We start from the raw sequence: 25,160 nt of genomic DNA, 5'->3' as shown, positions 1-25,160 counted from the left end.
TCCTTTGGCTTGCGCGCGCGACGCCGATGAAGGTGGCGACGGGGATCCGGCGGCTCCACCTTGCGTGGAGGGCCTCGGCATCCTGGGCGGCGGCCCATGGGATGCGCGCGGTGTGGCCCTGGCGGTGGGGCGTGCCTACAGGTGCCGGTGAGTCGTCTCCCCCGGTCGTGTGAGTGACGTGGCGCTGGCGGTCGTAGGTTGCTAGTGCGACAAGGTCTCCCGCAAGCCTGCCACTGTCCGCCTGAAGTTGCTCCTTCCTCTCGCCCCGATCTGCACCTTCCCTTGCCAGATCCGGTCTCTGGCAGCGCTAGCCGCTAACCCCGGGTGTTGGTTGCGGGATGCTTGTTGGGTGGGGTGGATCTGGGGGAAACCCTTGGCCGACGCGGAGGCCACATCAACGTCGACGACTTGGGTGCCGATCTCCTCCTTGGAGGCTCTGGTGAGGATCCACTCCCTCTCATCCCCTCCTGTGCATCGTGGTGAAAGCCAAGGTCCCCTGCTTCGGGCAGTGACGACGCATCTGTGTCGTGTTCCTTCTTGGAGGCTCTGTCCGGGGATCACAGGGGTGGCGTGTGAGCGTGGTGGGCGTGCAGGCGGCGGGCGCCTGCTAGGTCTTTCTTTTCGACACCTCTTCATTGGCTGCAAGTATGGCGGGTCCCTGCCATGGTCGCCGGAGGACCGACGCCCTCGTGCCTGGGCGAGAGGGGTTCGGGTTACCCTCCGCGGCGATCGCGGTACGCCAATTTGGTGGGAGCAATGTGCTCTGGCCAGTCGTGCTTCTGGCCCTTTGTTTGGTGCTATTTCTTCATGCAGGTCCTTGCTTCCGTGACTCCGAACGACCGCTCTCGTTTAACGGTGTGGCTGTGCCGAAGACAGTGACAGTGTTCTTGAGTATTGCGGTTTGAGCTTGATGATGATGTTCCAGATTCTTCTCATTGGCATCTTGGGTGTCTATCTAGGTTCTAGGGAGAATCGATATGTCGTCTGCCGAGGCGGCACCCTCCGAACCAGGGTGAGAGGGAAGGGGCCTTCTGCGATGACGGATCCAGATGATGTTTCTACCCATGTCTGATCATTCGAGGACGGTTGCAACATCTATTCAAGTGTGGCGGTGCATTCCTCGATAGCCCTTAGTCCGTTTTAAAGGTGTAGGTTGTACCATAGGGTGATGGCCGTGGCATTGCGATGCTTTTTGGTTGCTATGCCATGGCCTTCGAGCTGTTTTCATTTGTGCACCTTGTATCTGCCGTCTGTTTTTATTTTCTTGTTTTTTCTGTTCTTGCTTGTAAGGTGTTGGCAGTTGTAATCATGGCCGGTTGATGGCCTTGTTAATTCAAAGCCGGGCTCATCACGAGCCTTCGTTCCAAAAAAAGAGTAGAAATTTCCTCCTCGGCTCCTCTGTGTGTTTCAGTTAAGTGTGAAGTCCTGAATGAATTATGAGTTGTAAAGAGGGAACCACCTAGTCACATATTTGGAGCAGGCTGGTTTAGGTTGGAGCCCATTCAAGTTGGAGTATTATGTTTCTCTGTGATTTGATTGTTGCAGGTTGTAAATCACAGAATGATACTGTGCTAATGTCCCCTGTAATAAAACCTGCTGAGTTAACTACATAAATCATATAGTATCAAGTTTATACATAGTAGATGGGCATGTAGATATTTACTTATCGTGTTGTTGTTTCCTTTTGGGTCCATGAGTGGGGTGGGGTCAAACCGCAAGCTTTTCTGTGGACTACTGAGATCAAGATGCCTAAGTTACCATAAACAGATTTGCATTCCTATAAAAGCCAAAATAACTGGTGATACTTTCTTGCCATTTATGTTTAGCTACTTTACATTGCAAGACATATGTTGGCATGTGCAACAGTGGTGATCCTTGTCTAGCAGCTCTTGTTCAACAATGGCCTACAATTCTACAGTTCACATCACCATTGATGTCGCAGGGAACAGCTTGTCCAGTAGGGTATAAACACCTCCACCCAATAGAAATGCACCACTGCCAAGCAAATGTTAGTGCAATGCATTTCTACAAATAGAAAATACAATTTACAAGGAATTCTTGGTATTTTTCTGAGGATATTTTCCTCAACGAAAGGATCTTGGTTATAACCTCTGTGAGGAATAGGAACGGCACCATTTTGGTATAAGTTCAGAACAGTACTTTGGAAAAGCAGTAAATTCTAGAGAATAAAAGGGTACGTTTGATGTATTATCTTTTCCCAAAAAGAAAGACCGAAAATGTAACCGTGAGTCCTGAGCTGAGATAGTGAAATTGCATAAAACAAAATATGCTTGATATCTGTAAAATAAAGGTAGATCAAATGTTCGCCTCCGAAGAAAAAAGGACTTGCCATTTCTTACATATGGTAATTACCTTGTGTTATTACTGGGCAACCAATATACAGTGTACATAGATAGTTAATGTAAAATAGAAGTGATGAATATGCAGTGTACATATGGTAATTACCGTGCGTTGAATATGCTTTAAATGTTCACCTCCGAAGAAAAAGGAGTAGCTATTCCTATACATATGCCAGTTATCATGTGTTGGTAATTGGCAATCCGTATACAATGTACATAGATAGTTAATTACATAGCTAGTCCAGGAATGGATATAGTTAGTAATTTAGCATTGTGAAGTATATTATATGAACAAGGAATTAGACACATGATTAGACTTGACAGTTTGATGCACAAAACTAAGTTCATCAATATGAGAGTTGATTTTAGAATCTTGACCAAAAAGTACATGATGGGAAAAGAAGTAAGAACAAAAAACAAACAAGTAGATACCTGATGGGGTTTATCCATGTGGAATATCTTCTGAATGACAGCAAACTCTGTAGAAGGTAATTAACTAATCAGCCATCAAAACTCAAAAGTAGAAAAAACACGTGTGATTGATCTATTAGAATAATGATGTTCATGAAGTCCAAGAGCAACTCGAGGTTTCAGCTTTTGCTGGTACTATCTTATCCATACTTAATAATTTCTACATGTATACCTGCAATGCTCCAGCAAAAGAGGCTGCAATGAGAAGAGGTGCAACATAGCCAGTTGTATATGTCAACAACAAACTTCCCCCGACAATTGGATCCTGACAGGAGAACGTTGAGGTTGTAGTGACCAGACTTCATCATCATTTAAGAAAAGGAATAAGCTAGAGGAAGCCGACACTACATGTTCACTACTATGTCAACAGATTAACCAAGCATATTAAAGTACGGTAACGCAGATTGGAAATAGAAGAGTTTAAAAAAATGTGAATCACACGGTGAATTACAAACTTTACTAATTAAACTATTAAAGTCTATCATAATCTAAAATAGTTCTGCATTTGAGCTTTAAGCTACGTAATAAAGTGCTGAGGGAACTTATATATCCTGTTATGCATACTCTTGAAGTGGCAACATATCCCAGAAGGGTGGCAAGGACAGGTGTACTGCAAGGTGATGCCGCTAATGCAAATGTAAGGCCAGCAAGATATGCTTGTACACCTGACAACGAAATACAGTTAGGAAAAAGCCAGGTATACCGACTATGATTAAACGGAATATAATGACATATATAGGGAAGAAATAAACAATAGTGTCAAGAAGCATCACTGGAAGGCAAGTTAGCTGCAGCAGATCGAGGGTCATAATCGCTGAAAAATGAGGGAAGTTGTAGCTCAACTACCTGTCGGATACAGCATAATTAGAAAAGAAAATGGGTTAGGGTAGCGTGCTTCTATCTAATATTACGGAAGCAATAGCAGAGACATAAATTTCAACGGAAGGAATTACCACTGTGAGCATGTTTTTACAATTATTTAAGGAAAAAAGAACCACAATGAAATCAACTCATTATCGCTTTGGCTTTAAGACTACATGGTAGAAAAAAAAATGATTAACATGCCCCAGTTTATGAATTTTCCTTTTGGTTTGTGATTTACCTCCAGTAGGTTCAGTCCCATGACGATTCCCAACCCAGAAGCAGCCACTGGGAGTCCTTGTCCTACTTGCCCATAAGCCTTTCCAGCAAAAGAAGCAGCAACACCAAGGATGGCTAAGGTTGTTGCCAGTCCTAATGAAAAAGCAACTGAATTTCCAACAACCTACTAGATAGAACAAAAACAACTCAATATGTATCAGGGATGATACAGACTATCAAAGAGCCAAACTAATCATGTAAGCATCTTAGTACAGATTGGATTTTGCACATACATATTCTGACAGATAACTGTTACCAATTTATTTTGGTTCTTTTATATGGCACGCAAAACCTGAATATGCTTAGTTCTCTTAAATTACCTCAGCTCGATCTTTTCCAGAGCCAAAAGCACCTGGAAGGTTTTAAAAGATGTGATATATCGATGTCATTAGTTCTAACCAATTCTGGGTCAAAGAGATCATTTCAGAATAGCCACTGTACTTGCCTATATATCCTAGAGTCAATGGCAGAACACTGAGTGTACAGGGAGACAAACTAGTTACAAGTCCAGCACCAAAAATTACTGCCAAGCTGGAGAATAGACAAAAAGGTCAGAAAGAAAGAGGTATGGGTAGGAAGCAGAAATTACAGGATGTTGTGTCTACAGAAAATTAATTGCAGAGAAAGAAAGCTGACCTAGTGAAACTGAGGGCAGACAACTGATCCAGAACAGCCTCATTAGCTTGCTGCCCAGCTGAAAATAATAAACCTCCAAACCAATCTCCGATGCCTAAGTCAGCCAAGAGAAGTCCCGATGATCCTAACTGAACAACAAGAAATGGTTTGGGGGGATCAGTCCACGTAAAGAAAGATTTTAGCTTTTAGGTTTGCCAAGGGATGCAACAAGCAAGAAACAAGAAAAAAATATAGCCAAGATAGTTTGGAAGCACTTTGCAGTAGCGTACCGATTGATTTTTTATGCATGGTGTGCTGATTACGGCTTATGAAATTGGCTAGGTTTGCACTAGTACTTGAATTTTAGTACTCCCTCCGTAAAGAAATATAAGAGCGTCTAGATCACTAAAGTAGTGATTTAAACACTCTTATATTTCCTTAAAGAGGGAGTACTGTATTAGCCATTGCAATATCGCTGGTACACAGAAAGCATCAGCAGCTACTTAGTACCCCTTTGTTTGGGCTTAAATTCTTGATTCTTGGATTCTAGCTACTGTGAAATTAGAATCTGAAACAAACAGCCCTTCATAATATTCAGATTGTCCAGAATTGATTCTAAAAAATACACACGGAGTATCACAATCTGAGAATTGAGCAAATAGGTGATTCCCGAGCTTTTTTTTGGGCCGAAACGTTTTCTTCACATCCGCCCCGCGCGTAACCCCACCCTCTCGATTTCCCATCGTCCTCTGGTCGATAGGGCGCCGCCTCGCGTCCGCTTCCCGCAGGGCCGGCCGCCGCCCCTCGCCGGCACGCAGCCAGCTTATCCCGGCCGCCGAACCGCTCCTCCCTCCTGCTCCTCCGGCCGCCCGTTCCTCGCCCGCTCGCCGCCCGCCCGCGCCCGCTCGCCGCCCGCCCGGCGTCGATCCGCACGACCCAGCCGCCGCCCGCGCCCGCTCGCCGCCCTCTCCTCCTGGCCGCCGACCCGCTCCTCGCCCGCTCGCCGGCCGCCCGTTCCTCCCGGCCGCCGACCTGCCCCTCGCCCGCTCGCCGCCCGTTCCTCCCGGCGTCGTTCCCTGTGAAGGTATTGCCTCGTTTCTTTATTTGCTGTTACTTATGAACTGCATACTGTTATAGTTCTCGTTCGTGTAAACTACTGCTATATTTCTTACTGCTATATCGTGAAGTAATACGAGTTCACTGTGTAAACTACAGCTATACTGTTCACTGCTATATTGTTTACTGCTATACCGTCAAGTAATATGAGTGATGTTAGAAACTGTGAATACTACTGCTATATTGTTCACTGCTAGTTCTCGTTTGTGTAAATTTAATTTAATCGTATACACCTATAGATGGCAAAAGAGAAAGCAATTTGGGATGCGGAAGCCACTGCAATTTTTTGCAAACTTTGTGTGATTGAGAAAGAAAAGGGGAATAGGCCTCTCAAGTTTCTGAGTCCCGTTGGTTACAAAAACCTTGCTGAGGTTTTTTTTAGAGAAACAAGAAGAGATTATAACAAACAACAATTCAAAAATAAATGGGATAGTATGAAGAAGGAGTACACCAATTGGATGACCTTCAAGAACAAGACAACAGGTTTAGGTTGGAATGATGAAGCAAATACTGTGGTAGCTGATGATGATTGGTGGAAGAAAATGGGAGAAGTAAGTTTTACTCTAGTACAGTAATTTTGAGAATGTGTGACTACAACAAAACACTATACCTACTATTATGTTTTCAGGAAAACAAGGAGTTTCTGGCATTTCGTAAACGTGGACCTGAACATTTGGATGAGATGAGCAGGATGTTTGAGAATGTCCTTGTTACTGGAGAGAGCTCATTCATGTCTGGTACAATATCTGGTACGGTGTTGCCGGAGGGTGCAGAGCTTCATAATCTTGATGATGATGATGATGATGAAGTACACGTTACTCCAAGTAATCGTGGAAAGAGAGGCGCTGGACAGCTTGAGAACCCAAAAAAGAAAAATCCTGTGCAACGTGAATTGAAGCGTATGGTTGATCATATGATTAATGAAGATGCGTCAGTTGCTTCTAGCAAAGTGACCATTGTCACTGAAATTGAAAAGATAATGGAAGAAGTAGTGATGTGTGGAGCAAAAGAAGGAAGTGATGAGCATTACATAGCAACAAAGTTGTTTGCCAAGTTGGAGAACCGTGCCTTTTTTCGTACATTCAAGACAAATGACGGCAAGATGAATTGGCTGAGGAGGATGTATGAGGACCGTAGGAAGAATTAGTGATCTATGCTATGTATCATGACATTTTATTTGCTCTTATGTTTAATTTGTTGCTACGTATGATGACATTTTGTTACGTTTAAGTTATGGCTATGTATGATGACATTATATTTGCTCTTATGTTTAATTTGTGGCTATGTATGATGATATTTTATTTGCTCTTATGTTTACATATTTGTTTATTAATATTGTATTTTAGATGAGCACAAGTCAGAGTGAGAGTGATGAGGATGGAGTTAATTCTGAAATGGTAACAGCTGCGGCAAAAAGGAAACGGAGGGAGTATTACATGCGAGCTGCACATGTTGCCGTCATGTACGGTGAGAAGTTCTTAACCAAAAGGAATAGGAGAATTCCTATCATGACCGGTCAACAATGGGTAACTGAAAATTTGAGTACAAACAAAGATTGCTATGCCATGTTTAGGATGTACAGACCTTGTTTTGATAGATTGCATGAGACTCTTGTGCAAAATTATGGTTTGACATCAACAAGGAACATGAGCTCAGAGGAGTGCTTGGGTATGTTCTTGTGGATAGTTGGTGGTCCTCAATCCGTTAGCCAAGTGGAGAATCGATTCAAGCGGTCAACCGAGGTAATACACAGGAAATTCAACCATGTGCTAGAGTGCTTGAACAAGATGGCTGTAGATACTATTAAGCCAAAAGATCCGGACTTCAGAGACGTGCATGAAAGGCTTCGAGATTCTAGATTTTCACCTCACTTTGATGATTGCATTGGTGCAATTGATGGGTCTCATATCCCTGTGGTTGTTCCCGCTGAAGAGATAGTGAACCATGTTGGTCGGCATGGGTACCCAACACAGAATATCATGGCAGTATGCGACTTTGATATGAGATTCACCTCTGTAGTTGCGGGATGGCCAGGGTCGGCACATGACACAAGAATATTTAAGGATACTTTGGTCAAGTATGCAACCATGTTTCCACACCCGCCGAAAGGTAACATTACAATTGTTTATTGTATTATTACATTACCATTACAATACCATAGTACATAACAATACATGTGTTGTTTTTCAGGTAGGTACTATCTTGTTGATTCGGGTTATCCAAATTGTGAGGGATATCTAGCTCCATACAAGTCGACAAAATACCATGTGCCAGAATTTATCCATGGTGATCCCCCCAATGGTAAAAAAGAAATCTTTAACCATGCCCATTCGTCGCTACGCAATGTCATTGAGCGTGCATTTGGTGTGTTAAAGATGAAGTGGCGTATTTTATTGCATATGCCATCTTACCCCTGTGACAAGCAAGCTTTGATCATTGTTGCTTGTATGGCACTTCATAATTTTATCAGGGACAGCCACTTGAGAGATAAAGAGTTTGATAGATGTGATCGTGATGAGTACTACATGCCAGGAGATCTACTACCTCCACCTACTGGTCGGGTATCTAACATTGTGCATGGTGATGATGCTCTGATGAAAGTAACCAGGGAGAGAATAGCTGATGGATTATTGGCAGCTACAGATGAAGTTTAGTTTTACGCACTACTTTTGAGTGATGGTTGATGTACGTTTAGGATGATTGTTGGTAATTGAACGTACATTTTGGATGATGGTTTCAATTTTTAAAATATTTTACATTAATTACGATCCGTAAAGCTGCCCAAACAGCAAAGTAAACAAACAAACAGATTCTGATTCTCAGATCCCACAGCAGGGTAAACAAACAGTCTGCTTCTGATTCCAGAAATCAAGAATCACAGCTGATTCTCAGAAATCAGGATTGACAGCAGAATCTCAGAATCCAAAGCCCAAACAAAGGGGGCCTTAGTATTCCCTGTGGTTCCAGAAAAGCCATCGTGTTGGGCACTGGCATGGTCTCCAAATATAACTTTGACCACTAATATTAATCGTAACATACTTAGAAAGCGTAACAAAAACAAAAACAAAGATATATTGATGCATAATAAACAAAGATATATTGATGCATACTTAGATATAAACAAAGTCAAATTTATGCATATGATTTTTCAAAAATCTAATAAAGATGTTTTCGAAGATATTGATAGTCAAAGTTCGATTTTATCTAATGCCTAAAACTAACAACTTTTATAGAGCGGGAGGAAGCATGAGCAACGATAAGAACAAAACAGATTCGAAGGCCCTCGATGTTGTCTCACCAGAGAATCCCCGAGGTCGGCAGCATTCGCAGCACCAGCAGCAACAAGACTCCCCACTGAACGCAGAAACAGCAATATTCTCAGAGCCATTTCATCGAACACACACGTTGCCAGTAAGAGAGATAAAAAAAAGGAAGTACACAAAAGGTAAGCTTCAAGCTAGTACCGGCCACAGATGACAGCACGATCGGGCGCGAGCGGAGGAGCGACCGCCTCACCTCGGCCCCCGGCCTGGCTCCACGAGTCTCTGCGGATGTTTTTTCACGGGATTATGCATAAAAACAGCAGGCTGAGTACCAGTGGAAGCACGAGCACGCGGTAAGCGCGGAGACGCACCCGTAGCAGGCGAGGAAGATGGGGTGAAGTTAGCAGCTCGCGCTGGGAGGTGCGGCCGGCGGAAGAGCAAGGGGCGGGTGCTCATGGCGACGGAGAGCATGGCGGGAGGGCGGAGGTTATCGAGCAGAGGAGAATGGAGAAGAAGTGTTTTTCGGCTCCGTCGTGTTGAACCCTGAAAATGGGAGTAGTTCCGATAACAAAAAAAAAGAAAAAGAGAAAGAGAAAGTGAGCGTGTGGACAAGAGATGAGATAGAGCGTGTTGGGTGTCTGGTTCACGCTCTGGAGAGTTGCTTGACTCGTGGGTCGTGGCTGGTGACGCATTCGTAGACGGAAAAACGAGACACAAAAGTTGCAAGGTCCTAGATACATAAACCGACGTAGAAAACTTCACACGAGCAAAAGACAGCGAGGTTGCTCAGCCCCAACACAACTACAAAGTTATCCTAAAATTAACGCGTTCAACATCCTTGACGCCCCAAAATTTTCATATTTTAACCCTTTTCTATACTTTAATGGGATCTGACCCTGTCTCAAAAAATTCGGAATTTGACACTTTTCCCTATCGTCGGGGGGACTCATAGTAGCATCACACACCCTACCGCTAGGGTCCCCGGTGGTAGGGCGGCGGAGGTGGACGGAACGACACCTGATCGCCTTTAGCCCACGCTCACGTAGAAAAGGGCCTACCGCCGAAGACCCTAGTGGTAGGGTCCTCGGGGTGAATAAGGTTGCCTTGTGGGGTGAGGCGGTTTCATTTATCTTGAGGTTTCTGCTGAGGCGGTGACGAATCGTGAACGCATGGTTACTGAAGAGAAGATGGCCCCATGGGTCGAAGCGGTTAATGCGTTGAATACGGCGTCAAGAGCCTTTTCAATTATGTAAAGACTCTTCGAAAAAATTAATCAAAAAGAAGGAGAGGCACATGACCAAGCTCAAGAAGGCGGAAAAAAAATATAGGCATGATCTTGCAAGGCAAATTGCATTGTGTACAACAAGGAAAGAATATGTTCAAATTGGCGTGGAAAACCATGGCCGGGTCATTGATTGGTTAGTGAGGCAACCATTTCCGTCGGTACCATAGCAGGCTTCTCTTTGGGCATTGGTCAAAGAAAGAAATGATGTTATTTGTTGCAACACGGGGCCGTACGAGAAATAGAATGGGTGTTCATTAGCATGAGGCTATGTAACCTTTGTCATTTGAACTATAATGACATGTATCCCTTTGCTTACCATATTTTCATTTGAACTATTATGACTTGTACCCTTTGTTGGGGAACGTTGCATGGGAAACAAAAACTTCCCTACGCACACGAAGACCTATCATGGTGATGTCCATCTACGAGAGGAGATTAGATCCACATATCCTTGTAGATCGCTAAGCGGAAAGCATTAAGAAACGCGGTTGATGTAGTGGTACAGCTTCGTGATTTAAATCACCGTCGTCGCAAGATCCGTTCCAATCTAGCGCCGAACGGACGACACCTCCGCGTTCAGCACACGTACAGCTCGATGACGATCTCGGCCTTCTTGATCCAACAAGAGAGACGGAGAAGTACATGAGTTCTACGGCAGCGTGACGACGCTCCGGTGGTGGTGATGATCTACTCCTACAGGGCTCCGCCCGAGCTCCGCAGAAATCCGATCTAGAGGTAGAACTACGTGGTATAGGTTTGAGTTGCACGTGGCAAATGGTGTGTCTCAAAAGCCCTAAAACCACCAGTATATATAGGAGCAGGGGAGGGGCTAGCCTTGGGGCTCAAGGGATCCCCAAGGGCGCCGGCCGATGGAGAAGGTGGACTCCCACCCCAATTCGGTTTGGGGGAAGGAGTCCACTCCTTCCTTCCCACCTCCCTCCTTCCTTTTTTTTATTTCCTTTGGTATTTTTCCCTTGTGGCGCCATAGCCCTCTTGGGCTGGCCTCACCAGCCCACTAAGGGCTGGTGCGCCACCCTAGGGTCACTGGGCTCACTCCTGGGTGGGTGGGCCCCTCCCGGTGAATACCCGGAACCCATTCGTCACTCCCGGTAATGCCCGAAACCTTCCGGTGACCAAATGAAACCATCCTATATATCAATCTTCATTTCCGGACCATTCCAGAAACCATCGTGACGTCTGTGATCTCATCCGGGACTCCGAACAATCTTGGCTAGGCGTAGCGGGTGGTTCATCTCCTAGCGTTGCATTAAGGACATAATCCTTCTTCCGAGCTTGCAGGAGCAGCTTTAGATTACGAGCCCAGTCTACAAAGTTGCTTCCATCATCTTTCAACTTAGCTTTCTCTAGGAACGTATTGAAATTCAGGGTTGCTACTGCCTGAGCCATTGATCTACAACATAAAATATTGCAAGTGGATGTAGACTATGTTTAAGATAATTAGAGTTTAACTAATCAAATTACTAATAAACTCCCACTCAAAAAGTACATCTCTCTAGTCATTTGAGTGGTACATGATCCAAATCCACTTACTCAAGTCCGATCATCACATGAGTTGAGAATAGTTTCAGTGGTAAGCATCTCTATGCTAATCATATCAACTATATGATTCATGCTCGACCTTTCGGTCTCTTGTGTTCCGAGGCCATGTTTGCACATGCTAGGCTCGTCAAGTTTAACCCGAGTGTTCCGGGTGTGCAACTGTTTTGCACCCGTTGTATGTGAACGTTGAGTCTATCACACCCGATCATCACGTGGTGTCTCGAAACGATGAACTGTTGCAAGGGTGCACAATCGGGGAGAACACAATTTCATCTTGAAATTTTAGTGAGAGATCACCTTATAATGCTACCGTCGTTCTAAGCAAAATAAGGTGCATAAAAGGATTAACATCATATGCAATTCATAAGTGACATGATATGGCCATGATCTTGTGCTTCTTGATCTACATCACCAAAGCACCGACATGTTCTTCTTGTCACCGGCGCCACACCATGATCTCCATCATCATGATCTCCATTATTGTGCCGCCATCGAGGTTATCGTGCTATCTATGCTATTACGACTAAAGCTACGACCTAGCAATATAGTAAACACATATGCAAACACAAACGTTAGTTTAAAGACAACCCTATGGCTCCTGCCAGTTGTCGTAGCATCGGCGTGCAAGTCGATATTAACTATTACAACATGATCATCTCATACATCCAATATATCACATCATGTCTTTGGCCATATCACATCACAAGCATACCCTGCAAAAACAAGTTAGACGTCCTCTAATTTGTTGTTGCATGTTTTACGTGGCTGCCATGGGTATCTAGTATGATCGCATCTTACTTACGCAAAAACCACAACGGAGATGTGAAAATTGCTATTTAACCTCCCTCCAAGGACCGCCTTGGTCAAAACCAATTCAACTGAAGTTGAAGAAACCGACACCCGCCAGTCATCTTTATGCAACGAGTTGCATGTCAGTCGATGAAACCAGTCTCTTGTAAGCGTACGAGTAATGTCGGTCCGGGCCGCTTCAATCCAACAATACCGCCGAATCGAGAAAATACCAAGGAGGGCAGAAAATTGAACATCAACGCCCACAAAACCTTTTGTGTTCTACTCGAGATAACACCTACGCATTAAACTAGATCATGATGCCACTCTTGGGGAACATTGCATGGGAAACAAAAAAATTCCTACACACACGAAGACCTATCATTGTGATGTCCATCTACGAGAGGAGATTAGATCCACATACCCTTGTAGACCGCTAAGAGGGAAGCATTAAGAAACACGACTGATGTAGTGGTACAGCTTCATGATTCAGATCACCGTCGTCCCACGATCCGTCCCACAATCTGTTCCGATCTAGGGCCGAACGAACGGCACCTCCGCGTTCAGCACACGTACAACTCAATGACGATATCGTCCTTCTTGATCCAGCAAGAGAGATGGAGAAGTAGATGAGTTCTCCGGGAGCATGACTACGCTCCGGTGGTGGTGATGATCTCCTGCACGGCTCCGCCCGAGCTCCGCAGAAATCCGATCTAGAGATAGAACTACGTGGTATAGGTTTGAGTTGCACGTGGCAAAAGTTGTGTCTCAAAAGCCCTAAAACCACCCGTATATATAGGAGGAGGGGAGGGGCTAGCCTTGGGGCTCAAGGGATCCCCAAGGGCGCCGGCCGATGGAGGAGGTGGACTCCCACCCCAATTCGGTTTGGGGGAAGGACTCCACTCCTTCTCTCCCACCTCCCTCCTTCCTTTTTTTTCTTTCCTTTGGTATTTTTCACTTGTGGTGCCATAGCCCTCTTGGGCTGGCCTCACCAGCCCACTAAGGGCTGGTGCGCTACCCTAGGGTCACTGGGCTCACTCCTGGGTGGGTGGGTCCCTCCCGGTGAATACCCGGAACCCATTAGTCAGTCCCGGTACACTGCCGGTAATGCGCGAAAACTTTTCGGTGACCAAATGAAACCATCCTATATATCAATCTTCGTTTCCGGACCATTCTGGAAACCCTCGTGATGTCCATGATCTCATTCGGGACTCCGAACAACCTTGGGTCACCAACACATATAACTCAACTATACTAAAACATCATTGAACCTTAAGTGTGCAGACCCTGCGGGTTCGAGAACTATGTAGACATGACCCGAGACACTCCTCGGTCAATATCCAATAGCGGGACCTGGATGTCCATATTGGATCCTACATATTCGACGAAGATCTTATCGGTTGAACCTCTGTGCCAAGGATTCATATAATCCCGTATGACATTCGCTTTGTCCTTGGGTATGTTACTTGCCCGAGATTCGATCGTCGGTATCCGTATACCTATTTCAATCTCGTTACCGGCAAGTCTCTTTACTCGTTCCATAATACAAGATCCCATGACTTACACTTGAGTCACATAGCTTGCAAGGCTTGTTTGTGATGTTGTGTTACCGAGTGGGCCCCGAGATACCTCTCCGTCACACGGAGTGACAAATCCTAGTCTTGATCCATACTAACTCAACGAACACCTTTGGAGATACATGTAGAGCACCTTTATAGTCACCCAGTTATGTTGCGATGTTTGATACATACAAGGTATTTCTCCGGTGTCAGTGAGTTATATGATCTCATGGTCATAGAAATGAATACTTGACACGCAGAAAACAATAGCAATAAAATGACACGATCACATGCTACGTTCATAGTTTGGGTCTAGTCCATCACATGATTCTCCTAATGATGTGATCCAATTATCAAGTAACAACACTTGCGTATGGTCAGAAAACCTTAACCATCCTTGATCAACTGGCTAGCCCACTAGAAGCTTGCTAGGGACATTGTTTTGTCTATGTATCCACACATGTATCTATGTTTTCATTCAATACAATTATAGCATGGATAATAAACAATTATCTTGAAACAAGAAATATAATAATAACTATTTTATCATTGCCTCTAGGGCATATTTCCAACACCCTTATCATTTGAACTCCTCAAGACCTTGGTGTTGTATGTCATATTAAGTAACTTGGTGTTCTATGTATCATTTAAGTTTTGTTTTGTTGTATGTCATTTGAAGTAATCTTTTAAACTATAATATTCATGTAGGATGGACATTGTAGAATTGAGTGTGCCGGTAGCATATGAGAAGTGTGTAGAGGAGCGACGCCGTTATATGATGATGCATCTTGAAGCATGGATAAAGAGTTGCGAGGAGGCAAATGCATCTATGGCGGATTTCAACAAGTATCACTTTTGCAAAGGCAAGAAGAAACTTATTAAAAAAAGATACTTCATGAGCTGTAGGAGAAGGAAGATACTTGTAGACACGCTTTGGCAATGGATATAGGATTCTCTATCAGCAAAGAAGAATTCCAGGAGCTGGACTTGACAAGACCCGAACAATTCATTGGATGGGCAATCAAACAAGGTGTGTCGAAGAATCCGAAGCAATATGATCAATGGTACTGGTTCTGTGTCGTAGAATATGTGATAATCCATTTGTCGGGATCCATCGAGTTTGTACTGGAACCTAATCATGAGCATGATGAACAAACTGAACGTATTTTGTATTAGAGATTGGTTGCCGACGTAGAACAAGATTGTAATGACATGTACCCTTATCATTTGAACTCCTCAATGTAATAAATTATGTCCGAGTTATTTGATTGCTTGAATGTCCATTCTTTGATTGTTTTGTGCAAAAAACAAAGTGTAAAACCTTACCGCCAGGGCACTTGGCGGTAGGGTTTCTAACGCTACCATAGATTATTTGACAATTCCCGTTACAGAAGAAAAACGAGCCGGCTAAAAAAGTTCCACACCTTACCGCTAGGGCCAACGGCGGTAGGGTGCCTAACCCTACCATACATAAATTGTAGTTTGTGGGCATAGAACCGGAAACCAAAAATCCGCAGACCTTACTGCCCAAACCCTAGCGGTAGGGTTTTACACCCTACCGTAAAATAAACACACATTCAAGATGCGAGAGAACTTCAACTAAATCTGCAACCCTATCGCCGGGGACCCTCGCAGTAGGCTTGTTCACCCTACCGTCGATGCCCTTGGCGGTAGGCTTCTAAAAACAGAGTAATGCTTTGTTTTTTTGTTCATAGCATAGATTTCATAGATAGATATTGATAAACAACCGTATTTTTGCGCAACATACATTGATAGTCTCAAATTCATTCAACATTGTTCGAAGACATATCACAAATTAGTTCAAATACAAATCACAAATTAGTTTGAATACAAAGCACAAATTAGTTCGAGGACATGGTTCAAAGATCTTAAATTCTACATGTCACGGTTTCATGTCACAAATTTATTGGGTAACACGAGGCCACTTCTCTTTCTTGTCACATGCCTCATCCTCATCCTGCGCTTCGTGAGCCCTTGCAAGTTTTCTTGCCCCCTCCTCATCATGAGCAGCCTTCTCTCTACATGCCCTCTCCTCCTCACGCTTCTTTTGTTCCTCTCTCCTTCTCACGACGTGCCTCATCTTCAGCTTGTTGCAGCGATTCTTCAAACAAACGTTGCCTCCTAAGACAATCTTTATACCAATCGTCCTAAACATGTTGTGGCACTTCATGATCTATCCATGTGAAGTACTTGCAGAGAGAAGGCGGTGACTATATTGAAATGCAAAATAAGTGTTCATAACATGAAGGAATAAGAAATTGACCATATTACGTGGAATGGATGATTTAGTATTTTACCGGTGGGATATCGTAGGCATTAGTTTGACGTGCACGATCATGTGCGTACTTGGGACACAAAAAGAACCTCCTCCTTCCGTCCATGACTTCTTACTGTCAGTGGACACCTTGAAAATGCAAACAAATCCACACCAACATGTTGGAATTTTCACATCTTTCTCCTTATTCTTGTCCCAAGTTGCTTCCCGTCTCTTGTTCAGCATGTCCTCCGGGTTAGCACAAGGCATCCTCGTGATCGAATCGGATGAAGCCATGCCTAAAAAACAAAAATGGTTGTTAGTGAAATAAATAAACTTGTATAGAGGGAAAACAACAAGTATCAATGAATTTAACAACACAACATGTACCAACGAATTTAACAACACAACATGTATCAACGAATTTAACAACACAACAAGTACCATTATTATTATGTCACCCAGCCGGATGAAGTAAAACGTCAATAGGCCTTCCTATATCAACCCTTCGTGTCCCAGTACCACCGGATCCATGACTACCACGGCTACCTCTAAGACTAGTTCGTCCTCTACGGCCACCTCTAAGAGTCCATCCACCACGGCTCATGCCAACACTCCTACCTCCTCGCGTTCGAGTGGAACCTCCTCTACTACCACCCTTATGACTAGTGCTCGTGTTGGTTCTTGGCCTTTTCGTGCATCTCCTAACATTATGTCCCGGGTCATTGCATTCTCCACAATTGTTGGTATCCAGTGCCTCCACGAAATGACCGCTACCAAACTGTTTCATTCTGGTGTATCCAGCTAGATCATCCATGTCACTCCTAAACCTCTATTTTCTTCTTCTTCCCTTTTTGGGCACCATGAGTGCGGGATCTCACACAATGTGTGGGCCATCATACTCAAGCCACTGTGATGGATTGAGAAAAGGATTAAACCGAGGCACCCATGTCAATCTCGTTTGTTCCAATGTTAACTCTTGCAACCACACCATTATACCATCAGATACAGGAAAGTTTCTCGCCCATATCGCTGTCATCGAATGCGAGCAAGGCCAATGATACATGTGCGGCCTCTCACACTAGCACCACCAGATTTTGATGTGCACCTCGTACGCAACTCCACCATAAGTCAGACCGTCTCTTGTTGTCCCACTTGGCTCATCGATTTGATAGATCATTTATTTTTCATTGTATTTTATGATTTGTTGATGGGAAGACTTGCACGCTTGACGCAACAACCAATCCTGGACCTTGAATGGATAGTCCATCTTTTCGACAATCCACTTGGAAGAGATTTGGGAATGCCTTAGGAAGTACTCGTTGAGTTTGATGAAAGTCTATTTCACTATTGTGGTTACCAGGAAAGAATGGACACCCTTGAGCACATTGTTGAAGCATTCCACCATATTGCTTATCATGTCCCCATATCTCATACCTCCTTCATCGTAAGGACGTGACCACTTATGCTTTTTCGAAAAATGCCTTGTCAAGAATTCTTTCCCACCTTTGTTTTTATCCAATGCCTTGAGGAGTTTCTCGTATCGGCTTTTGAATGTGTAGGTGTTGAATGCCACACAAATAAGGGTAAGGTCTTTACGAAACTACTTGCTCTTGCAAGCCCGGTAAAAGTTTGCCACAAAGTGTCTCATGCACCAGCGGTATTGAAGCTTTGGAAGACCTGGAATATCAACGTATATTTCTTTGATAATCCCATGACGGTGATCCGATATAATGCACACCTCTCTCTTGCCAATCACCTTTTTCTCACAAGCTCCATGAACCACTCCCAATTCTCATCGTTCTCGGAAGGCACGAAGGCAAATGCCACCGGCAACACGTTATCATTTGACAAATGGGCCATTGCCACCATCAATGTGCTCATGTATTTTTCAGCCAAGAATGTACCATATATAGGCAAGACTGGGTGATAATACGTAAATGCCTCGATGCATTGGCCAAAGCTCCAGAAGGCACGGCAAAACACTCTATTGATGCTTGTCATCTGCGTTGGGTTTTCCGCAAAGCAGAACAGGTAATTGCAGCACAATGCGGGTAAGTATTTCCCTCAGTTAAGAAACAAGCTTTGTAGAACCAATAGGAGTATCAATCATCAACCGTCTTCAGCGGCTGCACACAAAATAGCAAACAACTTGCACCCAACGCGGGCAAGAGGGTTGTCAATCCCCTTGATCTCGTTATTTGCAAGCAAATGAGGTGTGTAGATAATTGTAAGCAAAATAAAAGATAAATGAAGGCAGCAAGGTAACGATAAGTTTTGTGAATATATAAGTGAATAGACCCGGGGCCATAGTGTTCTCTAGTGGCATCTCTCATGAAAGCAGCATACGGTGGGTAGCAAATTACTGTTGGGCAATTGGCAGAAAAGCAGATAGTTATGCGATTTTCACGCCAATGACCTTGTGTATGTGGGCATCACGTCCATAAGCAAATAGGTCGACTCCTGCTTGCACTACTATTACTCCACTTCAAGAGCGCTTCTATGCTTGCCTCCCTACGTATTAAGTTCATGACAAACAGAGTAATGCTTGGAGAATGATGACACGATGTAGACAAAGTAAACTCGATCAAAATGAATAAGCCCATCGTGTTCTCCTTAGTAGCAACAACACAAAGACGTATCTTGTCCCCTTCTATCACTATGATGTAGAAAATCGTCAGGTTGAACCCACTACAACACATCCCTCTCACTGAAGAACTATCAAGCTACTTGGCCAAAGCAATGCAATAGATCAGAGAGACTTATGAATCTATGATGATCATGCAATTAAAAATCATAATTAAAACTCACACAAGACTCATATATTTACCATGAATAATCTGAACATAAACCCATAATTCATCAGATCCCAACAAACGCACCATACACAAGTATTACATTGGATGGATCAAAGCGAAGATGCGATGATCATTGTATTGAAGATCAAAAGAGAAAGATAGCCATCTAGGTACTAACTACAGACCTGTAGGTATGTGGTGAACTACTCACACATCATCATGAGGGTGCAAGGTTGATGAAGAGGCCCTTCGTGATTGATCCCCCCTCCGGCAGGGTGCCAGAACAGAGCTCCAGATGGGAGCACCGCTGAACAGAGACTTGCGGTGGCGGAAAAAGTGGTTTGTGATGCTCTCCGAGGGTTTAGGAACTTATGTGAATTTATAGGCCAGATAACGCAGGAAGTGGGGCCACCAAGGAGGGACAAGCCATCACGGAGCACCGACCGCCTTGGTCGCACCCTTGGTCTTCTCCCGAGGCTTCCAGGGTTTTTTTGGTCCACAAAAAATCATAAAAAAGTTTTGGAGTAATTGGACTTCGTTTGGTATTGTAAACGTGAAAAGTGAAAAACACGCAGAAAAGAGCAACTAGCACTGGTCACTGGGTTAATAGGTTAGTGCTAAAAAATAATATAAATTGATAAATTATTGCTAAAAATATCCTAGAATGATAATATAATAGCATGGGACAATACAAAATTATAGATACATTGGAGACCTATCAAGCTTCCCCAAGCTTAATTCCTCCTCGTCCTCGAGAAGGTAAATGATAAAAATAGAATATTTGATGTGACATGCTACCCAATATGTAATCTTTTGCATGTATGCTCATTGAGAAATGATGAATTAACGAACATAAACATAGTATTATTTATAAGCACAAGCTGCAAAATCATCAATCATTTAAAGTATACGATCCTCAAAGAATGTTTACCCCATTCATCTTACGATATTAGTAAGGCATGTCTCCGCCTTCACCACAATAATACAAATGTCAAGCACCACGGTGTCCAAGTCAGGCAATTGGATCATACTCTTTCATTGCGTGTTTTCTTTTATTCTTCACGCAATACATGAGAGTGAACCATGGATATATCATGAGGGTGGAATAGAATATGGTGGTAGACATCAAAGGGGTGAAAAGTAGAGAAGATAGTCTCACATCAACTAGGCGTACCGACGGGCTATGAATATGCCCTTTGGTAGATGTCAATGGAAGAGCTATAAGTGTATGAAAGCTCAACTAAAGCTAATTGGGGTGTGCATCTAACTTGCTTGCTCATGAAGACCTCGGGCATTTGAGGAAGGCCGTCATCAGAATATACAAGCCAAGTTTATAATAACTAAAAAGTGATTCCCACTAGCATATGAAAATTTCATAACATGAGACTCTATATGAAGAACAAGGTACCACTTTGAGGCACAAATGTGGTAAAGAATAGTACCAAAGTCCCTTTTCTCTTTTTCTCGCATTCATTTTTTCATTATGGTGGGCTCATTTGGGGTCCCCCATTTTTATTTACTCAGTGGGACAATGCTCTAATAATGATGATCATCACACATTTATGTACTTACAACTCAATGATAACTCGATATGAAGAACTATGAAGCAATATGGCTCAATATGAATGCCTTTGGTAGTGTACCAGGATGTGCAATGATCTAGCATGACATGTACAGTAATATGATGAATGGTGGGTTTGCCACAAATACTATGTCACCTCTATATGATCATGCAAAGCAATATGATGATGAATGAACTAGTCATATGATGTAAGTGTGGAATTTGGATGGCAATATATCTCGGAATGGCTATGGAAATGCCATAATAGGTAGGTATGGTGGCTGTTTTGTGGAATATATAGGAAGGCTTATATGTGACACATCATATCATGCCACGAGGTTTGCATGCACCGGCGAAGTTTGCACCGATCCTCGAGGTGAGAATTGGCAACGCACAACAGCGAAGAGGCTAGCAAAGTATGAGGAGGTGAGATTGCGTATGTGCATGGTTTCACATTATTCATGAAGAACTCATATAATCATTGCAAAGTTTTATTAGTTTTATCACAAACAAAAGCACCACTCACATGCCCCGAGGGTGGAGGTTGGGAGGAGTTAACCATCGCGTGCCTCTGACCCGAAACAACACTAGGATTTTAACGAGGAATAGAAATGCTCACATATCCCGCCATACTTTTTAATATTCAGAAAAACAAGAAGTTAACAACGCTTAATACCGATACTTCTACAAATCAACAATGATGCACTCACACCTTTTTCATATTACCACATCAATATCATTAACCCACAATTTCTCTTTATGTGCTACATGATGGTTTTGATTATCACTCATTGAATACCTGTTATTTTTGGACTCACCCCATGCAAATTACCATTACTATTTATTAACTCTCAAACACATATAAGTGAAGAACAAGGGTGAAGTCATTTCTATAAAATCTATACGCCACCATGCTCAAAAAGATATAAGTGAGGTACTTGAGCAACTGCTAAGCTCAAAAGATATAAGTGAAGCACAAAAAGTATTCTGACAAATCATGACGAATGTGTCTCTCTCTAAAATATTTGTGTCAATCAAATGATGATTTTGGCAAACTAAAAATAAAATCAAATGACGCTCCAAGCAGAACTCATATCATGTGATGAATAAAAATGTAGCTCCAAGTGACATACAGATGGATTCAAACGAAAGAGGAGATACCTTCCAGGGCATCCCCGAGATTAGATGCTTGATTATTCCTATAATATTACCTTGGGGTGTCTTGGGCATCCCCAAGCTTAGGCTCTTTCTACTCCTTATTCCATTGTCCATCATGATAACACCCAAAACTTGAAAACTTCGATCACACAAAACTCAACAAAACTTCGTGAGATCCGTTAGTATAAGCAACATATCAAATACTTTGGCACTGTTATAAATTGATTCATATTTCATTATTGCATAATATTTAATGAATTATGACTTCTCCATAGCTTATACCGCTCGATACAATCCATAGCATCATCAAAACAAGCAAACTATGCAAGCAAAAAACAGAATTTTTCTAAAACAGGGCAGTGTGTAATGATCTGTAAAGATCCTATCCTTTTGTAACTCCAAAAAATCTGACACATTAGCACGACCTTAGGAATTTGTATACAAATACTATTTAAAACTTCATATTAAAAATACATTCAAGTAAAATCACAGAAATTCTGCGCTAGACGTCAAAGTTTCTGTTTTTGAATCGTATCAATTATACTAATCATACAAGTCATCCCAAAGGATTTACTTGGCACAAACACTAATTTAAACATAAAAACACAATCATTACAGAGGCAATAATCATGTCATTTCACCAAAACATAAAGTAAAACGCAAAAAATAAGATAACTATTGGGTTGCCTCCAAACAAGCGCTATTGTTTTATGCCCTTAGCTAGGCATAATGCATATGATCAAGTGTTGTCATCTTTGAAACTTAATCCGTAAGTATCCCTCATGATGGATTTATAAGGTGATTTATTCTATTTCTATGGAAGTGTTCCATTCCTTTCTTTAATGGAAATTGGAACCTTATGTTTCCCTCTTTCATATCAATAATTGCACCTATAGGTCGTAGGAATGGTCTTCCAAGTATTATTGGACAAGTAGGATTGCAATCAATATCAAGCACGGTGAAATATACGTGCACATAATTATTATTTTCAATAATTAGAACATAATTAATTCTACCTAAGGGTTTCTTGATGGTAGAATCCGCAAGATGCAAGTTTAGGGAACACTCTTCATTATTAGTGAGACCTGGCACGTCACATAGGAATTTAGGTATTGTTGAAACACTAGAACCAAGGTCACACAAAACATTGAATTCATATTTATTTATCTTTATTTTGATAGTAGGCCCCACTCGTCATGCAATTTTCTAGGAATAGAAACTTCAAGTTCAAGTTTCTCATCATAAGCTTTTATCATTGCTTCCACTATATGATTAGTGAAAGTCTTGTTTTGTTCATAAGCATTGGGTGAGCTAATAATGGTTTGAAACAAGGAAATACATTCTACTAAAGAGAAGATTTTGTAATTAAAGTCCTTGTAATACAAGATAGTTGGCACATCACTAGTTAAAGTTTTGACCTCTCCAAACCCACTTTTTCAGTTTTAGTATTAGAATCATCACCCTCCAAGCAAATGGGACACTCTCTAACTAGAGCTGACTCATATCCAGTCCCTTTATAATTTATTTTCAGAGAGTTAAATAAGGATTCAATAGGATAAGTGCTAATCATTCTAAGATCTTCATCATGGTTTTGGTAAAAACCGAGTGGAAGAGCTCTTTCTAGGAATTCCCGCTTGGCCTTGAGCTTAGCGGTCCTCTCCTTGCTTTCATTATTAGATATTTGGATAGATTTAATAGTCTCATTAAAATCATCCTTGGGTGGCAAATCTTTACTTTTGAGAGTGTCTACATCAAGAGAAATTATATCCATGTTTTTATCCAAAGTATCGACCGTATGTAGCTTTTCCTCTACCATAGTATTGAATTTTTTTTGAGAATTAATGAATTATTTAATGGTATTTTCAAGATCACGGGATAAATTATTATTATTGGCAGAAGGGTTTCCATAATAATTGCCATAAGAGTTTCCATAACCGTTAGAGGGATTATCGGGATATGGCCTAGCATTGAAATTACCCCTATAGGCATTGTTAATAAAATTATTTCGCGAGATAAAATTCACATAAATGGAATTATCATTTTGCTCAATCAAAGTAGACAAGGGTATGTCATTAGGATCAACATGATCATTTTCATTAGCAATCAAATTCATAAGAGCATCCACTTTTTCACTCAAAGTAGCGATTTCCTCAATAGAGTTTACCTTCTTACGAGTTGGAGCTCTTTCGATATGCCATTGAGAGTAATTGGTCATGATGTTGTCCAGAAGTTTGGCGGTCTCTCCTAAGGTCATCTCCATGAAAGTACGACCCGCGATAGAATTTAGAAGATTTCTAGATACAAAGTTTAGTCCAGCATAGAAATTTTGGATAATCATCCACAAGCTTAAACCATGAGTAGTGCAATATCTGATCAGCAATTTCATCCTCTCCAAAGCTTGTGAAACATGTTCATGATCATGTTATTTAAAATTCATTATTTGATTTCTAAGGGAGATGATCTTAGCAGGCGGAAAATACTTGGCAATAAAAGCATCTTTACACGTATCTCATGTTCCAATACTATTACGTGGTAAAGATGAAAACCAAGCCTTAGCTTTATCTCCTAGTGAAAAAGGAAATATTTTTAATTTCAAAATATCATTATACATGTCCTTTTTTATTTTGCATGTCACAAAGTTCAATAAAGGTATTAAGATGAGCAGCGGGTTGCTCATTATGACTTCACGAAAATTGTTCTTTCATTACAAGATTCGGCAATGGAGCATTAATATCAAAAGCCTTTGCACTAGTGGCGGGTCGTATAGGAGTATTAATCAAATTATTGTTATTAGTATTCGAGAAGTCACACAACTTAGTAGTATCTTGAGACATGGTGACCGAGCGAGCAAAGTAACAAGCAAGACAAGTGAACTAGCGAGCAAAGTAGCAAACAAGTAACAAGCAAAGGTAATTTTTTTGTATTTTTGATTTTTATGGAGCAATCTAGATAAAACAATGAATAAAAAGAAGGCCAAGTGAATGATAATTTGTGCAAAGTTACTTGATAGTTGGTGATGATATTCCCTGGCAACGGCGCCTGAAATCCTTTCTGATGCTTCTGATCTACGTTGGGTTTCCCGTGAAGAGGAATGGGTAATTGCAGCACAATACGGGTAAGTATTTCCCTTAGTTAAGAAACCAAGGTTTATGGAACCAATAGGAATATCAATCCTCAACCGTCTTCTGTGGCTGCAGACAAAAGAGCAAA

At 42.2% G+C, this 25,160-nt stretch overlaps 2 protein-coding genes across 2 annotated transcripts; one reads left to right on the top strand and one right to left on the bottom strand.

Annotated features, from left to right (window-relative positions):
- Window positions 1-1,754: 1,754 nt before the first annotated feature.
- On the bottom strand, window positions 1,755-9,535 carry LOC123396984 (cytochrome c-type biogenesis ccda-like chloroplastic protein 1). Its single transcript, XM_045091716.1, has 12 exons — window positions 9,337-9,535; window positions 9,167-9,247; window positions 9,001-9,056; window positions 4,608-4,735; window positions 4,417-4,502; window positions 4,292-4,323; window positions 3,934-4,095; window positions 3,605-3,677; window positions 3,396-3,496; window positions 3,004-3,096; window positions 2,793-2,839; window positions 1,755-1,995 (listed from the first exon to the last, which is right to left on the bottom strand). The coding sequence occupies exons 1-12, from the start codon at window positions 9,434-9,436 to the stop codon at window positions 1,920-1,922; spliced, it is 1,035 nt and encodes a 344-aa protein (XP_044947651.1). The 5' UTR covers window positions 9,437-9,535; the 3' UTR covers window positions 1,755-1,919.
- Window positions 6,972-8,798, top strand: LOC123396985. The gene has a single exon (XM_045091717.1). The coding sequence runs from the start codon at window positions 7,049-7,051 to the stop codon at window positions 7,868-7,870; it is 822 nt and encodes a 273-aa protein (XP_044947652.1). The 5' UTR covers window positions 6,972-7,048; the 3' UTR covers window positions 7,871-8,798.
- Window positions 9,536-25,160: the final 15,625 nt, after the last annotated feature.

This window comes from Hordeum vulgare, chromosome 5H, assembly GCF_904849725.1.
Source record: "Hordeum vulgare subsp. vulgare chromosome 5H, MorexV3_pseudomolecules_assembly, whole genome shotgun sequence".
Classification (NCBI taxonomy): domain Eukaryota; kingdom Viridiplantae; phylum Streptophyta; class Magnoliopsida; order Poales; family Poaceae; genus Hordeum; species Hordeum vulgare.
This window is presented reverse-complemented; position numbering and strand designations above follow the sequence as displayed.